General features: G+C 37.2%; 1 protein-coding gene across 1 annotated transcript in view; it reads right to left on the bottom strand.

The window, feature by feature from the left end:
• Positions 1-13485: 13485 nt before the first annotated feature.
• The window catches only part of LOC145665945 (lachesin-like), a 580434-nt gene continuing 565998 nt past the window's right edge, over positions 13486-27921 (bottom strand). The window contains exon 8 of the mRNA XM_081733050.1: positions 13486-13645. Within this exon, the coding sequence (XP_081589176.1) occupies positions 13486-13645 (160 nt within the window). The remainder of the gene's footprint in view (positions 13646-27921) is intronic.

The raw sequence follows: 27921 nt of genomic DNA on the forward strand, positions 1-27921 counted from the left end.
CCGGAAGGAAAAGGTCCTGAGTTCAGAGGACGCTGCATTCCAACTACAATGGAATCGATTTTCAAACCCTTAGTACTACCCCTTATTCCTTCTGAAATGGTATATATATATGTGTATGTGTGTGTGTGTGTGTGTGTGTGTGTGTGTGTGTGTGTGTGTGTGTAACCCAACCGATCCTTGACTCTTTTGGTGGAGACGACGAAGAAGAAGTCGAAAGCCTGGATTAGTACTTTTCTGTGTGTGTGCGCGAGGTCTCAGGACGGAAGGCAAAATGGCATGAGGGTGAAGACGCAGGTTTTCGAGGATGGGTGAAAGAGTCTCGAAAGAGTTTTGCCTTGAATCTCACGCCTGCTATAAATTGCAAGAGAGTGAAGCGCGTGTTTTTCAGGCTATCGATCGCATCGTATCGCATCGCTGAGAGAGCTATCACTGTAAATGACATCAGTTTCCATCAGGTGAAACTAAGGATGAGGGAGTGGGTATGTTGAGGGGTTGGTTGGGGAAGAAGAGGCAAGATGGAGAAACAGAACCTAAAAGGAAGAGACCACCTCGAAGGAAGAAAGTTCACTCACTCACACACACACACACACACTGAACATATACACCGAAGGATTTAATGTCGACCTTCCAAACAAATAAAATTAGCCCCAATCTTCTCAAAATGCGTTAGTTTATATTGGATAAGGAAATCTCTACCGTTGTCGTATCGAAGGAGAATCTCTGATTCGGCTCCTGCATCCGTGGCTTATTGAATTAGTCAACAACGGTACTTGGACATTTTTCTTTCTCTTCTTTCTCTCTTTTCTTTCAACAAAAATCTTGGTTGAAATGGAAGGATTTGTTAACTGGGATCCCATTTTAGATTTATTACATATCTTCTTCCTTTCAATCTGTTGCTTTGGAAGGAGCTGACAGACGTACCATTATATAATATTAATCCTTATCCTACCTTATTTTCGTTAGCGAATTTCATTTGCGGATAATGGGGAAGAAATACAATTATGTATTATTGTATTATCTTCTTAAAATAGTTAACAATATTGAAGTTTATTTTAAGATTATATGCGACCTCAGACTCCAATTATGGAGTATTAGTCTTGATTCACGTATTATATTTTTAAATTATTGTTACAGTGTTTTGTATATGAGTTACTAAATATATACATAAGAAGACTTGTCTTAGCTCAAATGAAGGAATCTGATATGATTTAAAATATTTAGTTCATGTGGTTGAATGGTACAATTAGTTTTTACGTCCTTTTGTCAGAAGCTATATACAAAAAGGTGCAAGACGTCCAAAACTTAGTTTTGTGTCTGTTTAAGTCTTCAAGTTCATTTAGTGATGCAATGTGATTGATTGTGATTGTATTGTATTACTATTGGTATTTATGTCCTTTCATCAAAGGGTAATGCTTTAGATTGACAATAAGTCGTCCAAAACGAATATGCATCTTCAATTAAACTTAATGATACATTACACTAAGTTGTCCAAAATTTAATTTTGTGTCTGTGTTTAAATCTGGAAGAACTGGCACGTTGAGTGACACAATGTGATTGATTGGTATTTACGTCCTTTCTATCAGAGGCTATATACGACTGACTCTAACTCGTCCAAAAAATTAGTTTTGTGTCCAATTAAATCTTCAAGTACTTTGAATGACACAATGTGATTGATTGGTATTTACATCCTTTTGTCAGAAGCTATAAACAAATGACTGTAAATCGTTCAAAATTTAGTTTTGTGTCCAATTAAATCTTCAAGCACGCTTATTAATACAGTGTAATTGGTAGGTACTTATGGCCTTTTGTGAGAGGCCTTATACAAATGACTGTAAATCGTCCAAAATTTAGTTTTGTGTCCAATTAAATTTTCAAGTACGTTGGATGATACAATGTGATTGACTGGTACTTCCGTCCTTTTGTGAGAGGCTATGTACAAATAACTAAATAGTACAAAAGTTAGTTTTGTACCCAATTAAAGCTTCAATTACGCTTAATGATACAACGTAATTGGAGAACGTTTAGTTCTTTTATCAAAGGTTGATAGGTGACCGAAAATCGTCCAAAACTTAGTTTTGTGTTGCGTTTAAATATCCAACTATGTTTAATGATTTCATATGGTTGATTGACATTTACGTGTTTTTGTCAGACTTCATATGACCAGACTTACAGCTTTAACTGTAATCTGAGCCCCTGTAGTGCGTTTCAAGCTCTCTCACCGGGAATTTAATCTGGAATCTCATTTATAAAAGGCACACGCAAGGACCACTAGACCAGTGATGAGGGTCAATACGACAATGTAGAGCGTTGGATAGTCTCCTTGTGCGTTGATATAGTATTTTAGACATCCAACATGACTTTATCATTGTCAGATATTCTACATTATCAACTTGTAACCAACTTGGTGTTCGGGTCGCTATTCTGGCTGCCATTTATTTGTAACCACCCGGGTGTCTGGTGGCTGTTCGTGGTTCATTGTTTTACCAACAAGTATTCTCCTAAGACCTGAACTTACCTGGATAGGACGATGAAGGACCTCTCCAAGAAGGGGTTACAAATTGTTTCCAAATCGCTCGTCGGTCTCAATGATGAGATGAGCATTAGGCGCCGAGAGGTTCGGATGTCTCATCCAGAAAACCTCATGGACGATCAGACGGTCATCCAGACCATAACACACACAAACATCATTCACACAAACAACGAAAACACACTCGATTAAATAACACTATACTTATTTATTAGAATACTATTATATAAAAAAAATAACGAAGAGGAATGAACACAACACTTAACATAGTATATGTATAATAATCTTCATTACTAAAATAACACTTTGCCCTTTTAATACACTGTAGCCCTTTTTATCACTTTTATATAGAAGATTATAATTCAGAGTTCACTGCAAATGCTTCTCTCACACCATTGACGCACTTGGGGAATTAGCACTGGGGGAAAAGTTGCCAGGATAATCCCGCGTAGAAATCCAGTTGCTGCGCACAACAATTCTGAAGCGTTAAGATGAGTCTTCAGCAAATTAAAAAAGAAAGTCTCCAAAGTAGAATGCCAATGTTGGAGGGCGCGTTTATAACTTTTTAGGCGCACAAGGTTTGTGAACCTGGGACTTCACTAGTTGGGGCTAGCCGTAAGAAAACATCCTTCGCCGGCTAATAGCTTGTGCCCCTTAACACAAAATCAGACTTAATTCCCGACGCAACGTGCGTGGTGGCTGCACAAAATTCCGGAGTTAAACTCCCCGAGCTCAAAAGTTTAAGATGAGAGCTGCAATGGTTGACTGAAGAGTGTTGGCAGTTCATTCCAAAAACACTAAGTTAACTCACCTGTATGCACATACAAACAGAATACGGTAAAGGATTTATGTTAATGTTAGTCCACTGGCCACGATGCACGAGACATTGCGATAACTCGGGCGTGAGAAAGTACAGATAAGGAACTGCAAAAGCAATGTGACTGGCGTCACTCTGGTCACTCGAACACCTGGTCAGCTAGTATTTCCGTAAATGATTAAAGAAAACACTTAATTTAGTTCCAAATAACTGCAGAATATATACTGTGCATATAATAAATCAGGGAGAAACAATGAGAAGATTCGTCACTCACTGAAATGTTCTCACCAAAAAGCAATGTTTTAAATATATATATGAAAAACAATGAAAGACTTCTTTGTCCAGTTGCGTGGGAAGGAAGCAATTCCCACCGAAGCAAGAACTTATTTGCGTCGCAGAATATAGTATAAATTGAAAATAATAATCACTGTCTTTACGAAATATACAGAACGTCCACAAAAATACTTCTGTAACCTGGTAGCGGTTATAAACTATTGTGGCAGATGTAGCCAGTATACGTCGCAAATTGACAAGTTTTCATACACTACGAAGCCTCATTATTTACTTCATCTTAAGGGAAGAATTGTGCTCTGTAATAACGTGCACCAAAAGTAATAGTTTCCTCTCTATATTCTTCCTTCCATCTAAGCCCTATCACAGTAAGTTTGCTTTTCTTACTTTTGTTTTGAAAGTTACAATCTGGGTTATTCAAAACATTGATTTCCTAACATTTCCGTGAAATTGATTGTAGTTGATGCCAAAAAATTGCAATCTGTACTATTTAAATGACTTTGTGTTCCCATAACATTGCATGAATATGGAGAACTGGAGGCTGTAATATGTTCAATTCAACTTATGTCCTCATATTTCAATGCAATTGACGTTTAGGTGCATCGCAGTTGGAGTCTAGAATATTTATTTGTATTCATAAGAAAGAGTTTTAATGGTAAAAAAAATTCTTTGTATATTTTTTCAGATGTGCTGTGATTTATCTTAAATAAAATCCTGAGCTCCCTCGTGGCGTAACGGTTAGCGTACGCGCCAGCAGTAACGGTGTCAGCTGATCGAAATTCTGTGCCACTGGGACCTTGGTCCTGGAGCCACGGTCCCTGCCCAGGGGCCATGGCTACAGGTGCACAGGACCACCCTCTATATATTTTGGCAAGGGTACATTGACCCAGCCCCTAAATTTTGGCAGGGTACCTAGTACCACCTCTTAAATTTTGGAAATTGCAAAATTTAAAAATCTGGTATGGTAATATAGGACCATTGTATGTATATACCTCTGTAGATTTTAGGGATGGACAAAGGGACCCCTGCCAACATTTAGAGAGGGTGGTCCTGCTATGCACCCCTGGTGATGACCCATGGGTAGGGACCATGGCCACTGGACCAGGAACCCAGGGACACAAAATTTCGCTCAGCTGCCGCCATTACTACTGCACATTTGGCGTAGGAGGCCCGGGTTCGATTCCAAGGAGGAGCTCATGTGGTTCGAGTCGCACGTTACGCTGTAGGGCCACATCTCATATAGCCTAGCTGCTAAACATCACTTCAAACAAACAAAATAAAATCCTTATACTGAAATGGCTTGAGAATAGTGTTGCTAACTGCCAAGCAAAAACCTCTTTTCAACAGAGCAGTTGTGTGAATGACAATGATTACCCATTTATAAACAAACGAAGAAAGTATCCCTCAGAGTGAAAGAATGTGAATTTTTCATAATAACAGAAGAATTGAAATCTGAGGTTTTAGTTAACCTACAAGTAGTAGGGGCATCACTGTTAGAAGGGGGAACAACAATCGATACAATCTGTTACTAAATAGTTCGAATTATTAAATATAAAACACGATTTCAGCAGAATAAAAAATATCATTTGCACCAAGTTAGCAACAAATAAGATATACTTTAACGCCAAAAAATCGTTTATTTCGATTTTCTCGAAATCTACGCATGATAATTCAACTTCGGGCATGTGATTTTGTTCAGCTTAATGTAATCTATGGGAGAACATGGTAGCTCAGTGGTAGAGTGCTTACCTCTGGTGGGTGGGGTCCCTGGTTCGATCCCTGGTGAAGTAAGCTTGTGGTGGACAACATCGTGTCCGTGAGTTTTATTACGGTACTCCTGTTTTCTATTTCATCATACCACCGGGATATTCTCATTCCGCCAAATCTTCCCGCGGTAGATCAGTGGTAGAACGTTCACCTCTAGTGCATGGGGTCGTTGGTTCGATCCCACATCGTGCCAAGTTAACCTTGTGGTGGAGAAACGCCGTGTTTATGTGTTGTCTCGGGGTTCTCCCGTTTCCCCCTACTTCATTCATTGCATTCATTTCTCTTCATCACTGTTTCCTTTAGCCTAGCCGGTAGAGACCTGCACGGGCCGAATTTTTTTGGCCCGAGCCCAATCCATCTCGAATGTACCTAGGCCCGGCCCAGCCCGAGCCCAAAAAGTTTTGGAGATTTTCGGCCCTAACCCGGCCCGGCCCGATAAGTTTTTAAAAATTCTTGGCCCAAGCCCGGCCCGGGCCCGGTAAATTTTAAAAGTTTCATTTTGTAACATTTTTCACGGACACACTTCTTCAACGTTTGCCTTTATTCTAATTATCGTTTAACGAAAGTCAATAATTATTAAAGAATTGCAATTAATCGGCCCCAGCGCGGCCCGACCTGAAGAGAAGTCAGTGTCGGCCCGACCAAGCCCGGCCCGTGCAGGTCCCTACTAGCCGGCATAACCACGGGACGTAAACCTTAAAGATTTCATTTCATTTTTCCCCACCAAGCATAATCGTGGGACGTTAAACTAAAAGATTTATGAAAGAAAGATTTCAATATGATCTATGGATGTCTTATCTTTGGACAACCTCATTCTTAAACAAAAATTAAAGTTGTAAGTGTTGATCATAATCTTGCGTTATACCTCATTCAGAGTTGCCAACCGTACCGATTCTGTCGGGACTGTACAGATTTCTGACTTATTTGTCCCGCGTTCCGACTGGATACTCGTCGGGACGCACAATGTCCCGATTTATCGATTTTCGAAGTTAATTAATATTTTACTGGACCATTTTTACGAAGGAATAACTTATTCTTTTGCACGCACAGTCTTATGTATAGAATCAATTTAACAAATTCTATATAGTTTTCTCTCTGAACTTTATTTATATTAAATAAATTGCAGTTGTTTTGGTTTGAATTTGTTGCATATATTGCTTATACCTAATGATGAGCAGTGTGTGAGGAAATAAGAAAATAAGGTGCCGCATTCATTTAGGTTCGTGTTATTCAGCTGAATATTTGCATTGTTTTTAACGACTCACCGTAAGTGTAGTCGTCTCCGGGGAGGATGGGTAGGAAGGGGGCTCCAATACCGATTATCACGTCCCGTTTTTTTTTTCTTTCAGAAAAGTTGGCAACTGTGATCCCATTAGTCATACCGTATATTGTTGTCTTGCTACTGGCATAGTGAAACGATTGAATAGTGTATAGTTCAATTACAATTACATCTCAATATGTGGCTTTATTTAGTGATGCCAACCTGAAACTTTAACAAAAATCCCATCTTGAGAGGCAGAAATTTCCATTTTGTTCTTGAATTTCCCTTTTACAATAATTACAAAAGTTAAAAAAAAAAGAACTTATAAAATATGAAAAATGGGATTCCGGAGATGTTCTCCGTATAGCGCAAGAAACGAGACTGATAAAGTTTTATGGGTGGGAAGTTAACCACTGAGACACACCATCACTTTCTATTGGGTGCTGAAATTGGTAGATTTAGGTCAAACTTCACGAATCCTTGCGATCAGTATAATCTCACCTTAATAGATGGTGTGGTTTCCGTCCAGCATATTTTTTTTTGAGTGTACAAAACAACTTCGGTCTTCCTCAATTTTCTTGAAATCTACGCATGACCTTTCTCAGTAATCCATATAATTTTGTTTTACTCAATAAGATCAAACAATTGGTATCGATTGTCTGATCTTTGGACAATTTTTTTCCCGTTAAAGGCTAATTTTGAATTTTCAGGATTGATGATGTTGATTTTTCAGTATTTCTCTTGTTTTCCTCGTAGTAAATTGTATCAGATTCAATTAAAGGCACAGTTATCGGAGGGAATGCTTCTTTTCAGAGCAATATATATGTTAAAACTATATATATATATATATATATATATATATATATATATATATATATATATATATATATATATATATATATATGTGTGTGTGTGTGTGTGTGTGTTTAATGTATATGTTAAAACTAATCTTAATCAAAGTTAGTTACTAATTACTGTATGTTTGCAATACCAATAGAAACAACATGTATATAAATATATTTATCCAACATAACCCACCAGGAAGAGATATATTTTACAGTTCATGCAATCATTGACACAGTCCTTTCAGAAGATACAGTTTGGTAATAAAACCGACGATCAAACTTTTGAAAGTTTCAGCTTTTCAGTAACGATATATGTTGTCAACTTGACTTCTCCAATTATGCCTCAGAGCGAAAAGTTATTCCAAACTGTTTATTTGTTTACTCGTCTTAATTTCTCTTATTTTCTTCCTATCTTGTGTTTCACTTTTGGCTTCTTTCGTTTTTAAACCTCCGTTGGGAATTTTGAAAGTTTAAATTCTCTTTGATGAAACTTCATGAATTCTTTTTAACTATAAAAGTTTGAAGTTGACGAAATTTTGGTGAAATTTGACGTGATATTTTTGCTATGAATACGCTGGAAATATTTTTCTGAGATTTATAGGATTATTTACTTTTAGTTTTCAGAGTGACAATCTCTTTAATGTCATGGGTTAATCTCATAATAGATGTTATATATAGCTTTCTACATCTGGAGAACTGAAAGTAGGGAAGAGAGAGTAATTAACTTTCATTTAAATTACTGTAACAAAATTTGTATTGTGACCATGAAAATAAAGCACCTTTGCTGAGAATATAGGGTGTTTGGAAACAACATCGACAAACTTTAGAAGTGATTCGTTTCTCGAAAACACAAACGCTTTCATGATTTCGGAGTTACAGAACGTTGAAATTTGATCTTAATGATACAGAAAGGAACATAACACAAGAATGTATTGAGGGTCAATTTAGTACTTTTTCTCCGGAATCGATTCTTTTCAACCCATTTGAAAGTAAAATTCGTTCTTCCAGATGTAAATTCTTTGATTCCGGTAAGTTGAATCATTCCGATTTCCTCGATTTTATAATTTGATTCCTCCAAATAAGGATTCGAGTCGAATCCTCTGGATTGAATCCTTTAGTACGATACATTGAATAATTCCGAATTCCCATATGGTTGTTCAACAAGATACTGCTTTTATCAATTGAGAAGTATGCTTATCAACTGAGAGAGATTTGGCTCGGAGAGGAGATAATAAGTGCGCAAGGAGAGATTATTATATTTTGAGGCACACATAGATAGTTCCATTTCTTTGTGATTTATTGTTTGTTATATTCAAACAAGAGACACAAAAGGAAAGAAAGAAGGTTTGGTAGTTTCTAGACATGCGCAGTAGATTCATTATACGGTTCTTACAAGGTACATTCACGAAGTATCCCCTCGGTATTCGTGTAAAATTGATGCAAATGCAAAGTTCTCCGCGGCCCAATGTGTTTTGTACTAATTTTAGCGGCCCATACGGTTAATTTCCATATTTATAAGCCTTCATATATCCGGAATTCAATCACACACTACTAGCCTATAACGCTCGGACACAAAATTGCATTTAATTTCTTTAGATGTAACTGGACATGAATGAGGATATATGCAAAACAAATTGGATCAAGTACTGCTTCTTTGACGCATGTTATCCACCCTAGCGGCCATCTTGAATCCGCCATATTGGATTCAAATTACGGTTTTGAAATCGGAATGGGTGCAAGTGATTCATCAAATTCATGTAAAATTCCCTCGGAAATTCACTGGTGTAGTGAGTTTTACCGTAGTTTGTACCGTTTGCAAGATATTGCACGTTAAGTGTCAGGCACTTCACAAATATTGAACCAAATAGAAAATTGTGCAGGGTTCCGTGTGCATATGTAACGTTTTACGTGATTTATCGTTAACGAAATATTCTCTGAACGTACACACACAGAGATACACAGATTGTAATAAAACTTCAACTGTTCAAAGCAGTATATATATTTTAAGATTATATATTTGTGTTATAGTTTCGGCTATGTAACATAGCCTTCCTCAGACACATTATGAGAGAAATATCCAATTTTGATAGCTTATATGCAATCTGAATGCAAGACACACCCACTTTCTCTTTACAAAACGGAAACTTTTAATTGGCTTGAGTGTGGTCATTTTTTCTTTTTGCGCACGTGTTATGAAACTCTTAATTAGGTGTTTGTCACTTACACTTTCTATTCGCTGTTGCCCATCTGCTGCTCTCCGTAGTACACCTGCTCCAACAGCTCGTGTTGATCCTTTTAATTCTTTCTTTCTATTTTCTCTATCATCTTTTCCCATAATTCATGTATTTCAAGTCCACTAGACCAATTCATCAACTTTTCCTTCCCGTATTTCTTAATCCACTGGGCTTCTTTCCACTTTCTTATTACACTCCTTTTCTCCCTTTCTAATCCTTTTATTCCTTTTCAATCTATCTCATGTCCCGTTTCTTTAATGTGTTTATATATTGCGTTGTTCTCTCTTTCTAGTCTAGCATCGTCCTTATGTTGTTTTATCCTTTGTTATAATCTCTTTCTTGTTTCCCTTATGCACTTCATATCGCACTCTGTACAATTTGACCGTAATACAATACTTCCTTGTTATAGTATGACATGGAAGTAATAACAAACACTCATAGATTATGACACCAATGTTGTAAAGAGTTTGTTTATACCTACACTATTTTTCCAGTTAGAAATTGTTTTGATTGGTCCGCGTCAAAAACGTGAGCGTAATTTACATTATTCTGCAGTGCCTATTCGCGAAGTGCCTGGAGGGATTTAACATGCAATACCTTGCAAACGGTACAAACTGCGGTAAAAATTACTACACCAGTGAATTTCCGAGAAAATTGTACAAGAATTTGATATTTTCCATAAGTAGAAGCTTTGCTTTGTTATAATTAAATATAAACTAATTATTTGCTGAGCAAAACTATATATTTTCGTTAAAATTCAACACGTGTTATAATATATAGTTTTGCTCAGCAAATAATTAGTTTATATTTAAGAATTTGATATATTACTTGTTTCTATTCCTATTTGGAAAACCGAAAGCTGAATCCAATATGGCGGATCCAAGGTGGTGGCTAGGGTGAGTAACATGTGTCAGAGAAGCAGTACTTGATCCAATTTGATTTATATATGTCCACATTCATGGCCAGTTACATCTAAAGAAACTAAAATCAATTTTGTGTTAGAGGGTTATACTAGTGTATGATTGAATTCCGGATATATGAAGGAACATAAATATGAAAATTACCGGTATGGGCTGTTAAAATTAGTACAATACACATTGGACCGCGGAGAACTTTGCATTTGATTCAATTTTACACGAATCCAGAGGGAACGTTACATGTACCTTGTTAGTGAAGCAATGTTCTTCTGTTTTGAAGTATTAATTTTGTTCGATTCTATCCATATCAATCCATCACTTGGGTACACTCTTCTGTTGTTTGGTTCCGTTCTCTGTTTTCTACGAACGGAATCTACTGACTCAAAATACGTCTTTTGATTCCAAAATATCAATTCAGTTCCATTAAGAGATTCAGTCCTTTCATCCCACTGAAGGATTCGTTCTTTTGGAACGAATCGTTCTGAAATTACCCATCGCTACGAGAACGAAATATTGAATCAAGATAGGAAAAACAAAGTATTATTTTTAGCCGAGGATTTCATCAATGTACATACCAGTGGATGTGTAATGTGTAACGACTTATAATTCCTGGTACAGTTTTAATGAGAGACAAGGGCAAGAATGCAAATGATGTAAAATACATACAAATTACATTACTGTCCCGTCGTTATATAGTGTGACTCAGATCGCTCAGGACATCTATGCTGCTCCTGGTACTTCCATTTCACAGTAAATGGTGTACCTACGCCTCACTGGAGCGGAAGTATGAGGGTTATCTTTTCTTCAACTTCCGTTAAGTCACCAGAACAGAACTAAATAAGATTACGAAACGGGATAAGACAGATTGTTCACTGGACATCGCTCATCCCCCACGGCGATAGACAGACACTGTCATTCCATCACTGTGAAATAGCAAATGTGAAAACATATCTAATGTAATCGAAACGACCGCCAAGTGTGAACTACATTATGTAATTCGGTTTCTCCAGATGATGGCTGCTGAGTTATCTGAAATTCTATGATTAGACACTTCGGAAATCATAATCTACGCATTTCACCAATCACATGATTCACACAATCATCAAGGCTGTCTGCCACCAAAGATTTCCATTCTTGACTTCTCTTGTGATGTACAGGTAAGTTCTTTAAACTCTCTGGAGCATTGGTGCAGACAGCCAACATTTATAAAGTTCCCCCATCATCCTTCCTTATTTTCGAGGATGAATTGCAGCTGTAGTAGTCCTTCCGCCTGGAGAAATCGAATTACATTTACGTAGTCCACACTTGGCGGACGTTTCGATTACACTTGATATGTTTCTTTGTTCACAATGATTGAACGACAATCTGTCTCATAGTGTTGGGCATAAGCGACGTCCAATTTTGTCTTATTCATTTCATCATTTCACTTCGTTCTCCTCAGGTGGCTTTCTTGAAAAAACGTCCTTAAAGATTGAGAATTTCTCTGGTAGCTTAACGGATGTTAAAAAAATAGCCCATGCATATGCAAGAAGAATAGCAAAACATATTATCTTAGCTCTCTATCACCAATAGGATCGATACAAGTAGTGAAAACACCATTCACTATAGACGTCAGAATGGTAAATAGCGGTATGTTCAATATGAATCGCGATCAATTCACTACAACGATCCCCGACATGGGTACATGTGGAGAATGCCTAGAAATCGTTACCATGGTTCGAAGATCCGAGAAACAAACAAGGTGATGGATGACCTATGAAGGTGGTGAGACCTTGGTGTGGGTCGGTGGACGGACAACCCTGTATGTTCTGGATCAAGAATGTGCTGGATCTGGATAATCTGAGTGCCGCGACTCCACTGACTGTTGTTTCGTTTCAGGATCGTAGCGGTAAACCGTGTTTCTTCCATGGTTACTATTTGTGACAGAAATTGGTCGGCATTGCGGTCAAAATGGGAGATATTTTATCTTGATGCTCTCACTCTTTCATGCTTTTGATCTGTTGATAGATTTTTGGTAACCCATTTTGCTGAGAGCTTGCGCATGCCCAAATCATATGTGAATTACGCTATCGACGCATTCTCGAGAAATTCCCACAATCTCATCTACACGTTTTGTTGCGATTATGCAATTTTCAATAATAGTGTCATGAATTTCATCCATGATTTCGGAGGAAGTCTCAGTTTTTGGTTTTCTTGCACGTGGAGCATCATGTGTTGAGAAATTGCTACGTTTAAAATGAGCTATCCACTTCTTCACCACTTTATATGATGGAAGAGAGTCCCGCAGTGTTTCTCTGATTTCCTCATGAATTTGATTTAGTGGCTTTTTTTAGTGGAACAAATATTTGATAATAATTCTGACCTCGATATTCGTGAAATTCGCTGGTTAGGCACGCATGATCAACACAACAAGAATGTTGTTATTAATACGAAAATTTGTATTTGTGCATGCAGATACATGTTCTTTAAATTTGTACAATTTCATTGTAATACCCGCACTCCTGGGTTGGGCTACGCATTTTTCGGCAGCTTCTCGTATATGTGTGTGTTGAAGTGTGGGTCTTCATTTTTTGTGGGTCAACGCTGTAAATCATTTGAATGAAAGTAATTAGTAAAGTTTCTTTCACGCAGCAAAGGCTCTCAAATACTTTTCCCACTAGTTGAGGCTTATACAATGGAGTAACTTTCTGAAATTGCGGGAAAACTTAAAGAAGCGACAAATAAATGAATAATAGGTATCGTCCTGAAAGAAGATTCTCATTTCATCAGCGATAATATTGCACCTCAATAATGATGTAATTTTTGTTAGAGAAATAGAAAAGTAAATTAAACCTTACCGTATAATCGAACAGTTCCTTCTGCTCTTCCAAGAGAATTGGTGGAGACACACGTGTATGTACCAATGTCTCTCTTATTGAAGGATCGAATTGTGAGCTTCAGATGGACTTTGTACGATACTTTGTCTTCTTCGATGATATGCTTTCTCCTGAAAAAAAAAAGTAAATAAATAAATTAAGAATTCTTAATAGCAATTAATATTGTTACAAATATTAAACATCATGGTTTGCTATGTTCTTTAATGTGATGAAGACATATTATCGTTGAGTCCACTAAAGTTTACGTAAGTATAACTTTCCCAAGTTGAAGGGCAAGAAACAACTGTCTACTATCAGGGGCGGATTCAGAACTTTTTGAGGAGTGGACATTGATTTGGGAATATTTAGAGATATGTGTAAAACAATTTTCTTTTATGCTACAATCGATTAACCATTCCAGAAATACATTTCATCTCCACCCTTAAGTCTCTACTAAAACCGGAAGTGATAAAAATCCACTCTAACTTCCGGTTTTAATATTGATATACGTACATAGAGCAGAAATGATAGGAGATAGCCAGAAGTGGTTTTATGGAATGAATTTAGCGTTCTAACAATTGGTACCACTTTATTGTCTATTAATCCTCTTTCAACTTCGAAAAACGACTGACGTTTCCGTATGCCCAAAATTTGATTTGCCTACATAAACTAATTCCTATACGATGATTAGTTAATTTGTTTGGTCTTTCTGTATGTTACCATTTATTAACTGATATGTCTAGTTTCGTTACATTCTAAAAGAAAGAAAAAGAAAAAAACAAGAAATGCACGCATTTCAATACTGAAACAAGCAACTTAAGATAAAGATCTACCTTGATTACTTGACTAACTATCCGCGTTACCTACAAGAGAATAACCAAGGAATTAGCTACAAACGTGCACATGCTATAACAGTTTGCCAGAAGTCTATTAGATTAGCATGTGTATATATTTTTCTATGTGTTATAACTAGTCACAAGTCTATTGAATTAGCATTCATTACATGTTAACAGTAGTCACAAATCTATTGGGTTAGCGTGTAATCACGTGTAGTAACTAGTCGGAAATCTATTGAATTAACATATGTATATATATATATATATATATATATATATATATATATATATATATATATATATATATATATATATATATATATTCCAACAGTGACAAACCTATTGGACTACTACGTGCACGCGTGTTCTAATAACAGTCACAGGGTGATAGGATTAATATGTGTCCCTGTGTTGTAACATCAGTCATAAAGTTCATTGTATTTGGGTCTACTGTATATACATGTTGTGGCACAGCAATACACAGGGGTTGGGTCCTGGGGTCTGTAGCAATTCCGAAATCCCGTCTTTTACTTCACACGATAACTGTTGATCGGGAACGAATTTTTGAATTCTGTTTTTTTGCCAAAGTAGTAGAAGTTACACATTCAGTCGTTAGAGGGCAGCAAACGTCCTCCGGTGGTTGACATCTACCGGATGAAATTGAAACTTCTAGTACGAGATCCTTTTTACCATCTATCAAGAGTATATTTTAAGATTTAAACATAATGGACATTGTAGTAAGATAACAATACTTTGGTACTTTTTGCGTAGTTCCCATTTAAAGAAAGGAAGATAAGAAAAGTTGTGGTTAAGCTGGATCTTTCTTTTTTGGAGGGGATGGCACTTCGAAACATTTTTACTGTACTGATATTAACAGTACAGTAAGTAAATATCATCTGGGTAACGTAGGTTAATTTTATTTCTAAGTTATAATTATTTGTTTGCTTAGTCCTTATAAGTACATTCATAAACGTGTGTGTCCATGAAATACCACAGGCAAAACCAGCCATAGAATAATGAGTTATGCATCTCGCTCTTGAAATATTATAAACCATATCTCTCGACAGCTCGTGTTAGCTTTTAGCGGTACAAAGCGTCTATGGAGGCTAAAACACACAATTGAAGTGAAGAGGAAGAAGATTGCTTCTCGCCCTGAGAGGAAGATAATGTGGAAGCCCCACTACACAACTTCTGGTTTTATCTGTCGAACGACGCGCACGGAAAACACTCCAGTCTCTCATACACCACATTCTACGCAAAAGCACCTAACACCAAAGTACGAAAGCGTGGAATGGATGTAGTGTTTAAGCAACGTTAACAAGCGCTACCTAGAAAATTATGGATGTTTAAGCAATGCTCCCGATGAAGAAACATTACTTAAGGGGTCTGAAAAAGCCATAAATGAAGAGATAGAGGGGGAGGGGGTGAAGTGAAAACCACAGTTGCCAAAGCTAACTTGATTATATGCCACTTGACCTTCCCTCAAAACACGCCATGTTTTTAACACGAAAACACCTCTTTAGATGCAGAGGGAAGCTAATTTGGCACAGCGTAATGTAATTCTCCTTTTGAGAAAACGCAAAGACAGGCAGAGGGAGACAGAGGGAGACAGAGAGAGAGAGAGAGAGAGAGAGAGAGAGAGAGAGAGAGAGAGAAAGCAACGTAGCTACTTATGGCACGGCGAGGAAGACACAGAAACATTTTGGAAAGCAACGGTTTGCACTGTACTATATGACAGAGCACACGAGAAGAGAGAAAGGTTTTTGCTATTGCTTTAGCTGTTGATTCAGCTGAGCACGCCTCAAAGACTTCCCAGACTTTTCTCCAAGTTGCATACTGTGATAACATTCTTCTGCTCCAGTTCATCCCTCCTTCCAAACCACATTTTGGGACTTGAAGAAGATATTCCCTCTCTCCGCATACTCACAGAAACACACACATTCACACATCATACCCGATTTTCAAGGAATATACCACCACAGACTTACATTTTGAAGAAGCTAGTTCAATTTACCACCGTTTCCTGTTACTGCCTAATCTATTAATTTTCCACAAGTGACGGCAAGTTACAATTTCTCCCCTCTCCTCATCCTTGTCTTGTCTGGTCCTCCTTGACGAATACTGTGAGTTGCAGAGAACTCGTCAAGAACTCAAAAATTAACTTTCAAGGTTAAAAATTCTTTCCGTTTGCTTTCTTCAGAACTCTCCTCTGCTTTTATAAGATTTATGGAGCACAAACTTCATACAGCGAGGTAAGAAGGAAGTTCCAACGCACAAAGTTCCCTAATCTCATTTTAAGAATTTGGAAGATTTAAAGAAACGAGGAGTTAATTTTCTGGAAGATAGACAAGATGAGGTTAGTTTGATAGTTCTTCAACTGCAATCTAGTTAAATATTTTGACAATTAAATACACCAAAAATTTTGAACATCTCTGGTTTGTTTAGGCGTGAATGTTCTAATAGAGGATTTCTCTGAGTTGTAATTTGTAAACGAATGTTTCAAAACGTGGTATCTTTATACTTTAATCCTTCGCACTTCAAAGGTTTACTTACATGAAAATATTGCCTCATTTAATTATTTCCGTTCTAAATTGTAATATATGATGAAATACAAGACCATTAGTTCCTACCATGCGCGCATCTGAAATTTTTTATTGAGAGAGGTCCAAGCTTCGGGGAGATCCAATGCTGTAGGCCACTACCTCTGTGTAGGATTGAACGGGTATTATTCTGCATCCAAATAAGACAATAAGTAATTGTAAAATACTTCCACTTATATTTTCAGAAAAAAATGATAGAACTATTTTATAAGAGAAACAGTACAGATCAAGTGTAAGATTACATTTTTATGCTACATCAATCATTTCCCTGGAGCTCCTTCGTGGCTAAGCGGTTAGTGTACGCGCCTTTGGCGTGGGAGACTCGAGTTCGATTCCCGGCGGTAACCCATGTGATTCGGATTCCACTTTAATCAGTAGGTCCCGTCTCATATAGCCTCGCTATTGAAAGGGACGTTAAACTCAAAATCAACTCATTCAACTTAACTTAATCATTTCCCTGTTATAGTTTTATTGAGGAAGTGTACAAATATGTGCTGAGTTATGAAGTCTTTTATGGGGGGAGGGTCTGAAACCAGTGGACCCCCCGTCGGTGCACCCCTAGTCCCCACTATTTTAGAGTTGCGGATCATTTCTTAATTTTAAGGCAAGGTATAGACTCTACACCTTTAAATTTTTGTATCTGCGTAGTAATAATAGGCGAGAGGTAGGTAGCCATATTAACTGCAATTAAATTACAAATCTTTATGTATGTTATACTAGCTGAAATACCCGTTCTTTGCACGGAAAAGATAATGTTTATGTAAAATCTTTGAAAGTAAAAAAATGCGTTAAATAAGTATCAAGACGCGGACCTTATCCTTGAAAGATATGTAACCCGGATGATATAAAGAACATGTGGGTTGCATACCCCACAGGCACTATATTTCACTGTGCATAATTTCTGCGTAAATTTTGACCCCCAATCCCCTTCAAGTAGAAAATTAAAAAAAAAAATAGCAATAGCATGCGAGTTGATCGGGAAAAGATCTATCTGTATATAGATTTTTTTTTTAACTCTAAGTGATTCCTTTGTATCCGAAAATCTTATAACAAGCACACCTATTATTTCATATGTATTAAGAAGAAGAATACAACATACAGTACGTACAGTCTTGTTCAAAAAAAAACTTGACCACCCACATCTCTTGGAAAAGCCCTGCACTCTTAATCGGAACTAAATCAGACGAATTTTGATTTTCTTTGACCAATGGAAATCTTTATTTAGAGCTAAAGTATTAAGATTTTCCATGTACAGTTGCCACAGCATGACCTTCTGAAGCTAAGTGGGTGACTAAGATTCTTTGAACAAAAGTGTACATACAGAGGGTCCATGGAATTATTTATATTTTTTATCAATTAGATGTAAATAATGGCACAGACCTCCTAAATTTGTTCTACAGATCCCCATAGAGTCAACGGACTACCAGTTTGAGAAAGATTGCTATAGGTTGTTCAACGATGGGGAAATTTAAATTATGAATTGGCAAGTTGCGCCACTGCAAATAAGATCTTATTAAAAGCAAGTCTTTATTATAAATGCTCACTGCACCTATAACATAGCCATATTTCATTTATTTTCATGTGCTCAAATTAACGTTTAAGTACGAATTCGTTCCACATATTTTGGTACTAAATAGCAATGAGATATTTTAAACCAAAATTTAACTCAAAAGTCCAAGTGATCCATAACTCAGAGACCAAAAGTACCCCAACTTTGGTACCCCGTAACTCGAATTTTAATGAAAAAATACACCAGACATTTGGTAAAGATATAGTAAATAAACAGACAGTAACTTACAATGTCGTTTAACAAATATTGGAACAATTCATTTGACATAGTTTGCGATTGGGATTGACATTAGGATTTTAATTTATTTGACGTCTTGTAACGAACTCAAATTGGTTAAAAATAACAAATATTCTAGACCTTCATAACCATAATTACGATGGTCGATTTTTTGCTGTAAATAAAAAGTGCACCACGTTGCTTTAAACTTATCTGTCTTCCAGCCTTAATACAGTCCATCGACTTAAATTCTTCTTTCTTCCCGAGGTTCATGGCGGTTCAGTGGTAGATCGCTCACCTCTGGTGCGTGAGAACTCTAGTTCGATCCCAGCCATGTGTGCTTTGTGGTGGACAAATAGTTTGTTTGTGGGTTTTCTGAAGGTTGTCCAGTTTCCTCTCACTTTGCTTATTCCACGGTTCATTATCGTCACCGTCTCTCTTAGCTTTGGTGCATAACTGTGGGACGTTAAACTAAAAATTTAAACTTTTTTCTTGCTACCATTTATTTTCCTTATATTTTATAACAAATACATAAAAAAAACAATTGAGAATGCTCCAAGAGCATTGCCAGAACGAACTTAAAAGAATTCATTTTTCTTATTAACTTCTACAGACTTTATACCAATTGTTCTATGGACTTTATTATTATACTCTATAAATAATTCTTGTAATATATCCATCCATTTATAATTTCCTTGAGCACTAAATTTTCTTAACATGTTTTGTTTAAGAGTTCTGTTAAAACGTTCTACGATATGTTGTTTTAAGAAGGCACATGCTCAAAATTAAAAATTCCAAAAATATCTCTCTATAACTTACGGTTTTCGAGATATGGCTCCTTAAATCTCCAAAAATACCGAAATTTTTGGCCAATATCTCGGGAACGGTGGCCACCGGTTACTATTTGATACCAAAATGTTTACCACCGTCTTAGGTATTGATCAACACCAATATAATCTCTCTATGGTTCCCGAGATATGGCTTTTTAAAACTTCCACAATTAGAACTTTTTTGACCAATATCTCGGGAACGGTAAGAGTGACGCAAAAAAATTCCATCACTTCTTTGAGATAGTTTTTGATGCTCTACCGAATGGAGGACTCAAAATTGAAAAATTCCCAAATAACACACAAACAAACAAACACACACACACACACACACACACACACACACACACATAGACAATTCAGTATCGAACTTTTTAAGTTCGTTGATAGTTTATTCTCAAACCATCCTAATGAGCTTTTTTTTTCTTTCTTGTTTTTGTTTATACGCCATTGTTCTTTCCTCTTACATTTCTCCCAAACACTTCGTAATTATTAATGACTTTCTTTACAATCCAGCTAATTTTCTTCTATCTTCTTTATCGCCGTATTTAAATATAATTCTAATTGTTTTTCATAACATTCATTGTCCATGTCTCTGCTCTTTGTAGTAAAATATTCCACATGAAAGATTAGACCTGGGACCAAATTTGTAACCCAGCTGTGTTAGAGGCGAGATAGTGAGGTGGGGAAGGTCTATACTACCAAGTTTGATCTTGTATGATGGTCTATGCACCAGCCAACTGTACCGGATTCAAGTCCCGGTCATAATTTGAAGGCCACGTTAAATAATAAATTCTGTTCTTCATAACTTCGGTGTTGAAGAAGGACGTGGAACAAAAGAAACTTACGAAATGTTAGACAGGGTCTTGGTATTTTAGCCCCTTAATAAACAACCACAAAGTACACTTTCCTTTATTCTAAAGGCTTTTTTCACTCTTATTATTTTTTTTAATATTTGTTTACACCATATTTCCTGGGCTATGTCCTTTAGTTGAAAAATGATATATGATCAGTATCAAAGATGACTGAAATCACGAAGTCGGCGTTCATGACTGCGGCGCTCGACCTCACCCTTTTAGGGGACCGCGGTGGAGCAGTGGTAGAGCGTTACCTCTGGTGCATGGTGTCCTTGGTTTGATCCCAACTCGTGCCGAGTGAGTTTTGTGGTGAACAAGCACTGTGTGAGTGGGTTTTCTCGGGGTTTTCCCGTTTGCTCTTACTTTCTTCATTCCACAATTTCATTCATTTCTCATCATCATCATCTCCTTTAGCCTAACCGGCATACCCGTGGGACGTAAAATTTAAAGATTTTTTTTGGATCTCACTCTCACGAAGTGAGCGTGAGGTTTAGTATGTGTGAGTTCCAAATCATAACGTGAGCGTGAGGTCGAGTGGGCGTGATGTCTTAATGATATTGTGAGTGTGAGATTGAGTGAGCGTGAAGTCGAAGGGAATTGTGAGCGTGATATCGAGATGATGCTGTGAGTTTGATGTTGGGTTGATGATGTGAGCATGAAGTCGCATGACTGTGATGTCGAAATAATGTTGTGAGCGTGAGATTGAGCGAGCGTAACGTCAAAAGGATATTCTGAATGTGAGGCAATGTGTGCGTGATGTTAAAAAGATGTTATGAGCGTGAGGTCGAGTGAGTGTGATGTCGAAAAGGTGTGAGCATGAGTTCGAGTGAGCGTGAGGTGGACATTATATTATATAAGCATGAGTTTAAGTTAGATTAGTCCAAAATGGGCACTTTTGGTCAGTACATAGCTCGCATTGCCGTTATTTCTGACTTCCTAGACAAGAATTCGTTACAACTTCATTCAAAATAGTACTCTATTTGCCTCTCGATGGTGGCCCAATATCGAAATTTTTGTTGATCTATACGGGCCCAAATGCAAAACCTCGCGCACTATCTATTTGGATAGCTGGAAGCATCTCTTTCATTTGTATATTACATGAAAAGGGGAAACTTCACATTAATATATCTAAAAGAATGGTAAGAAAAAAGAACTTGCACCTGTTTCAGAATTAGTGGTGATTAGACAATAATAATTTATCATAATTCACGGAAACCACTAAGCAAATTACTACATTATTTCTACATATTATTTCACACACTCACATACAGAGGTAACGTATTTTTCCAAGTTTTTTTAAAGCGTAGTAAAACCTCGCGATCCATCCGCATATTAATCACATTTTTCCTTTCACCTGCTTGTGCTCACAATTACCGGACACTGGTGGAAAGTTTTTGCAACTATTGTTCCATCTTCCTCTTTTTTATTCCTACCTATTAAAGGTAAATTATCTTCTGAAAGCCTCTGCTCGTTACACCAATTCAAATGGCAATTTTTATAAGTGAGAGAAATTTGTACCATATGCTACCTACCGCATCCATTAAATTACTTTTTAGAAATGTTTTCTTTTTTCTTTTTACATGAAATTAAAGGGAAGACAGGTAAGCATCTCATATTGTTTTTTTAAAAAAGAATTTTCACCGGTTGTGGTTTTAAGTTATGACTTAATTTATATTATAACTTTTAATATATTGAGTAAGGTGTACCTCAAGGAAATAGTTCTGAACCTCAACTTTAAATTTGGAACATTGAAATTCTCCAATGAGTTGATAATTTGTGTCGAAATCAAAAGTTAAATATTGGCAAAGAATTTGAAAATGGAATATATTCCAACGTCTTAAAGATTTACAATGAGAAAAAAATGTATGTGGCGTATGTAAAATCGTATTTTACATTTGTAAATCGTGTAGTTTTTGGACTTAACGTACAGCAAACGTATAACTGAAAACGCATGTTTTATAATACTTTCTGTATAAGTGTTCCATCTGTATGTATATACAAGAATCAATGACGCATGCGAAGCAATTAGCCAGATTATGTTTCTCTTTTGCTCAACAATAGGGATTCCGCCTACAGACATGTGTGGAACTCAACGGAGAGCATGTGAATAAATACCATGATCTTGTTTATGGTGCACGCACACGATGTACTTGTTAAAAACCAAATCATTAAATAACTCTATTACATAAAAGAAAAGTTAAAATAATTAATAATACCTAAGTAATTAGTTACCGTAATAATTATTGCAGGTAATGCTTGGTGTTAGGAAAGAAACGAACAATACTGAATAAAATGGTTGAAATTGAGAAGAAACCTTTTGTGAGGGGCATTGTACGAACTGTATGGTGGAGGGAAGTAGAGGAAATTAAGAGTACAATTAATGAAAGGTATTGAAGCAGATAAGACTTGTATCAAGACGAGAAAAGATGAGGGATAGATCAGAGCCCTGCAAACCCAGGCCCGAAGACGGCCCGGCCCGGCCCGGATGGATCTGAATTCTGTGCCTGGCTCGACCCGGCCCGGCCCGGCCCGAATCTCGAGCCGGGCTGTAACCGAGCCGGGCACATTCCGGGCCGAACCGGGCCGAATCGGGCCGAACCGGGCCGGCCCGGCTCGGCCCGAACACTGTGAAAGACGGATCGGAAACTAATGTTGGCAGCCTGTGTTAATCGTAATGTGTTTGGGAAATTAACTCTTTATTCAAGACTGTAAAGTACTGTACTTCTACTACTCTTATTATTACTACTACTGCTACTGCTATTATTATTATTATTATTCATACTATTACTACTATTACTATTATTATTACTACTACTACTACTACTTCTGCTACTACAACTGCTACGACTTCGCGTCAGAGTTGACATGTCTGGTGGTACATACTTTACAATCTTAGTACAGAAAAAATGAAAGAAATACTAGTTATTATGGTCACTCTGCGTAGAATGCGAACAGATGCTTGACTAGGGGCAACGGTGGCTCAGTAGGTAAAGCACTCACATCTGGTGCTAGAGGTCGTCGGATCGATCCCTCCTCGTGTTATGTGAGCTTTGTGGTGGACAAACGCCGTGAGCGTGGGAGTTTTCGGATTATCCCGTTTTCGTCCACTGTCTTCACTCCACCAATTCATCCATCATCATCCATACGTCTTGAGCTGTAATTGCCTAAAGAACATATGAGAAAGTCAAGTCCTTGACCTATTAATTAGAATTTGTTCCCTACCATTAGACCACGGAAGCCGAAACCATCGCAATTTGTAGTAATGTTCAATTAGCACGGCAGATTCCAAATCATGTTACATGTTCCTGTATTCTTTATAATTCGATGCTACAATAATAATAACAAAAAACAATGATCAAATAAATCTCCCAGACCCCAGGGTCGATGAAGTGTTCCTGGAACGGTTCGTAACAAGAAAATAACAGAGCTATATGACGGAATGCGAGGCAGTAAATCAAAACAAAATCCACACATATCATTGTTGAACGAAAAATACCTCAAAAGTCCCCTGAATGAAAAATGTATAGATATCAGCTATCATAAATGCCTCTTAAGATCACATATAATAGAAGGGATAGTTGATATTAAGAAAATGAAAATATAAGGTTTCTTAAGAAACCAATAGGGCAAAATGAACATCGGTTTACTGTATGTCCTTGTACGCATCGAATAGCACGGAAACAGAGTCAACAGTCTCAGGCTTTAGGGGAAAAACTGAAAAAGCTTGATTTTATAAGGGATTTGGGAATTATTTTTGATTCAAAATTATCCTTTATTCAACATATTGAAACTATTTGTAAAGAAGCCTACAAAAATCTTGGATATATTTATCGAGTCAGTAAAGATTTCCAAAATGACCAAACTTTAATTGTGCTGTATTATGCATACGTCAGGTAGAAATTAGAATATTGTAGTAATATATGGAACCCTAATATACAGAAATACTCATTCTTGATTAAGCGTAGGGGAAGGTCGTCTGGTATCGGACACCTTAGCTTTTTTTAGTCTGTCAGGCTGAAAAATACCTATATCCAATTATTTAATGTACAAAACGATACCTTGGTATCTTATACACAACATGCTAAAGGTGATTTGACAGGTAGAAACTAATAATATTTATTTTTGTAAAAAATCAAAGATAATAGAAATTAGCGTCCTTAAAAAGTGGAGGGTGGTATCGGACAAACATAAAACTATAGATAATCGCTCTTTTGAGGTAATTTAATAAACCAATTACTTATAGAACCACTTACAATTGCTAGCTGTTTACTTACAGGAGTTCTTATACACAAAATACAGTTTTATTAGGCTTTGAAACAGACTAAAATAAAAGTAAAACACAAATTTCAAACTTTTTAGTCTCATCTCCACTTATTTTTTTTATTGTAACACAAATCACAATGATAAAACAGTTTGTCATCAACATTGGTATATTGTTCATGGACCCAGTCTTTATATACGTTACACTACATCCAATCTTCATCAAAAAACTTCCCACAGATTATGCTGTTTAGTTTTTCAGCAAGTTTGTAAGTTAGTTTTAATAATTCTGGTTTGCTTAGTGGCATTAGTTGACTATCCAAAGCCTTTACATGATTGTATAGTGTTTCCTCTTGGTCGCGATCAAACGTTCTACTAAACGTGCCTTTGTTATCCGAGAAGCAAGGCTTCTTTTCCTTTCAACAGTTTTTTTCTTTTTTTGACACAATCTCCTAATGTACTCTTAGGAACACTAAATCTAAAACCGGCTAGACGTAGTGCTATTTATTTGGAAATAACTTTATCCATGGCCAACCTTATATTTTCTTCATCCCAATTGCCATGTACTTTCCCAATGGTTTCCTGAAAAAGCCAGAAACGTCATGTTTATTTACCAATGTAATGTCCGATACCAGCCGAACGACTTGCAACGTATGAATGGCTATCTACCGGATTGTAACAACACGAATGCAACTATACTCCTAAATTATAATATATACATCCTAATAAATGTTGTGATAACAATAATATATCAAAACACTTATTTTGTAATAAGTTATAGCCACAAAAATCTATCTCCATGCACCTGATCACTCGCAAAAATACAAAAACCTTGAAGCACGAGACACACCGTTCATGGGACAAATCCACTATGGTGTGGGCTTGGTTAATTCATTCCGATCAACTCACTGTAAGCTTATTAGGTGCAGTCCTAAGCGGGAAATAACGAAAACTGCTTTTGTCCGATACTACCCGTTGTCCGATACCAGACGACCTTCCCCTACTCAAAATAAGTTTTTAAGGCTTCTTACACTTAAGAAAACAAAATTTTACCCAAAATTTGAAAGCTACATTAACCTTGTTGAAAATTTTAAATTTGAAACATTAGAACTCAGGAGAAGAAATATTGATTTATTATTTTTACACAAACTCTTTCATGGCAAAATAGACTGTCCTGATCTTAACGACCAAATATGTATCCACGTACCATCCACTAAATTGCGCACTGCTTCGAAAAATATATTAAACAGATCTCCTATATGGAGAACTAGTGCAACCTATAACAAGTTAGTTAAAGAAAATTCCAACCTTGATGTACTGGCAATGGATGTAAGTAGTTTTAAGAATTCTATTAATTATGTAAGCCGAATGTAATTATTACCAATAGTTTTATTAACCTACATAATCTGTATAACGTATATACTATGTAAGACTGTAATTAGGACTGTGCCTGATATGTCAATAAATCAATAAATCAATTTCTCCGTTTCTGAGCTATATAGCCTGTAGTACTAAAAGCTCTTTCAGTAGACGCACTAGAAGCAGGGATGACGAGATACTGACGCGCTAATTTACACAATTTTGGTAATGTTTGTTCTTGTTGCTTCCACCACTGCAGTATATCTAGTTCTCTTACACATGATGACATGTTGAGGTAGATGTTTACTTCATCATCAAATTCATCAGAGACTGAATGTCTATCTTCCCAATCCATTAGTTTATTCTTCTTGGTAGGTGGTTCCAAGTTATGCCAACTAGGATAAAGGAGGCGATGATGATGAGAAATAAATGAAATAGTGGAATGAATAAAGTGGGAGGAAACAGGAGAACGCCGCGAACCCCCCACACGGGGTTTTTCCACCACAAAGTTCACTTGGCGAGAGCTCGGATCAAACCAGGGACCCTATACACCAAAGGTGAACGCTCAACCACTGAGCCACCGTTCCAGGAACACCTAATCGACCCTGGCGACTTGGTGATTTATTTGATCATTATATTTTGTTATATTTGTAGTGTCATACTATAAACAATACATGAACATGTAACACCATTTGATATTTGCCTTGCTAATTGAACATTACTACAAATTGCACTGATCTTATGAGCACGCCAGTTCATGGTTTTGGCATCCGTGGTCCAATGGTAGCGTACCAAATTCTACTTACTAGGTCAAGTGCTTGACTTTATCATACGTCCTTTAGGTAACTACGGCTCAGGCTGTATGGATGATGATGGGATGAATTGGTGGAAAGAAAACAGTGGGAGGAAGCGGGACCACCCCAGAAACTCCCACGCACACGGTGTTTGTCCACCACAAAGCTCACATAGCATGAGCAGGGATTGATCCGACGACCTCTAGCACCAGATGAGAGTGTTTTTTCTACTGAGCCACTGTTCTCCTCCGTAGATCAAGCATCGGTTCACATTCTACGCAGACCGGCCATAATAACTAGCATTTCTCCATTTTATTCTGTATTTAGAAGGTAAATTCGGTACCACCAGACATGTCAACTCTGACGCGAAGTCGTAGTAGTTGTAGTAGTATTAGCAGTGGTCGTAGTAGTAATAGTAGAAGTAGTAATAGTAGTAGTAGAAGTAGTAATAGTAATAGTATTACCAGTACATCGCAGTCTTGAATAAAGAGTCAATTTCCCTAACACATTACGAATAACATAGGCTGACAGTAAGAACGTACGAACACGGCAAAAATAGAGGTAGTGGAGGACATTTAAAAAATAGGCTGACAATATTAGTTTTCGAACCGCTTTTCAGAGTATCCGGGCCGAGCCGGGCCGGCCCGGTTCGGCCCGATTCGGCCCGAAATGTGCCCGGCCCCGTTAGGGCCCGGTCCAGCTTGAAACGGGCCGGGCACCGGGCCTAACCGGGCGCGCCCGACCCGTGCAGGGCTCTGGGGTAGATACGGTGCATTGTAGTGCATGGGAATCCTCAACTTGTGGAGTATTATTTACCATAAAGAACAACTTATGGTAACGAGAGGAAGAAAATACTATTTTGTTGAACCTTGAAGAAAGAGTTGAGGAAAAGACTCTTAAAATGCTTCGTGTGGAGTGGGTCAGAAATATGTACATTAAGCAAAATTGAGGAAAAACAACTGGAAGCTTTAGAAATGTTGGTGTGGAGAAGAATGGGGGGAATCAGTTGGGTCAAGGGAAAAACGAATGAGAGGATGTTAGAAATGGAGGGGGAGAAAAGAACCAATTTAGATATTATTAAGAAGAGG

The sequence above is a fragment of the Thermobia domestica genome, chromosome 12, assembly GCF_964235325.1.
Source record: "Thermobia domestica chromosome 12, izTheDome1.hap1.1, whole genome shotgun sequence".
In the NCBI taxonomy this organism is placed as follows: Eukaryota; Metazoa; Arthropoda; class Insecta; order Zygentoma; family Lepismatidae; genus Thermobia; species Thermobia domestica.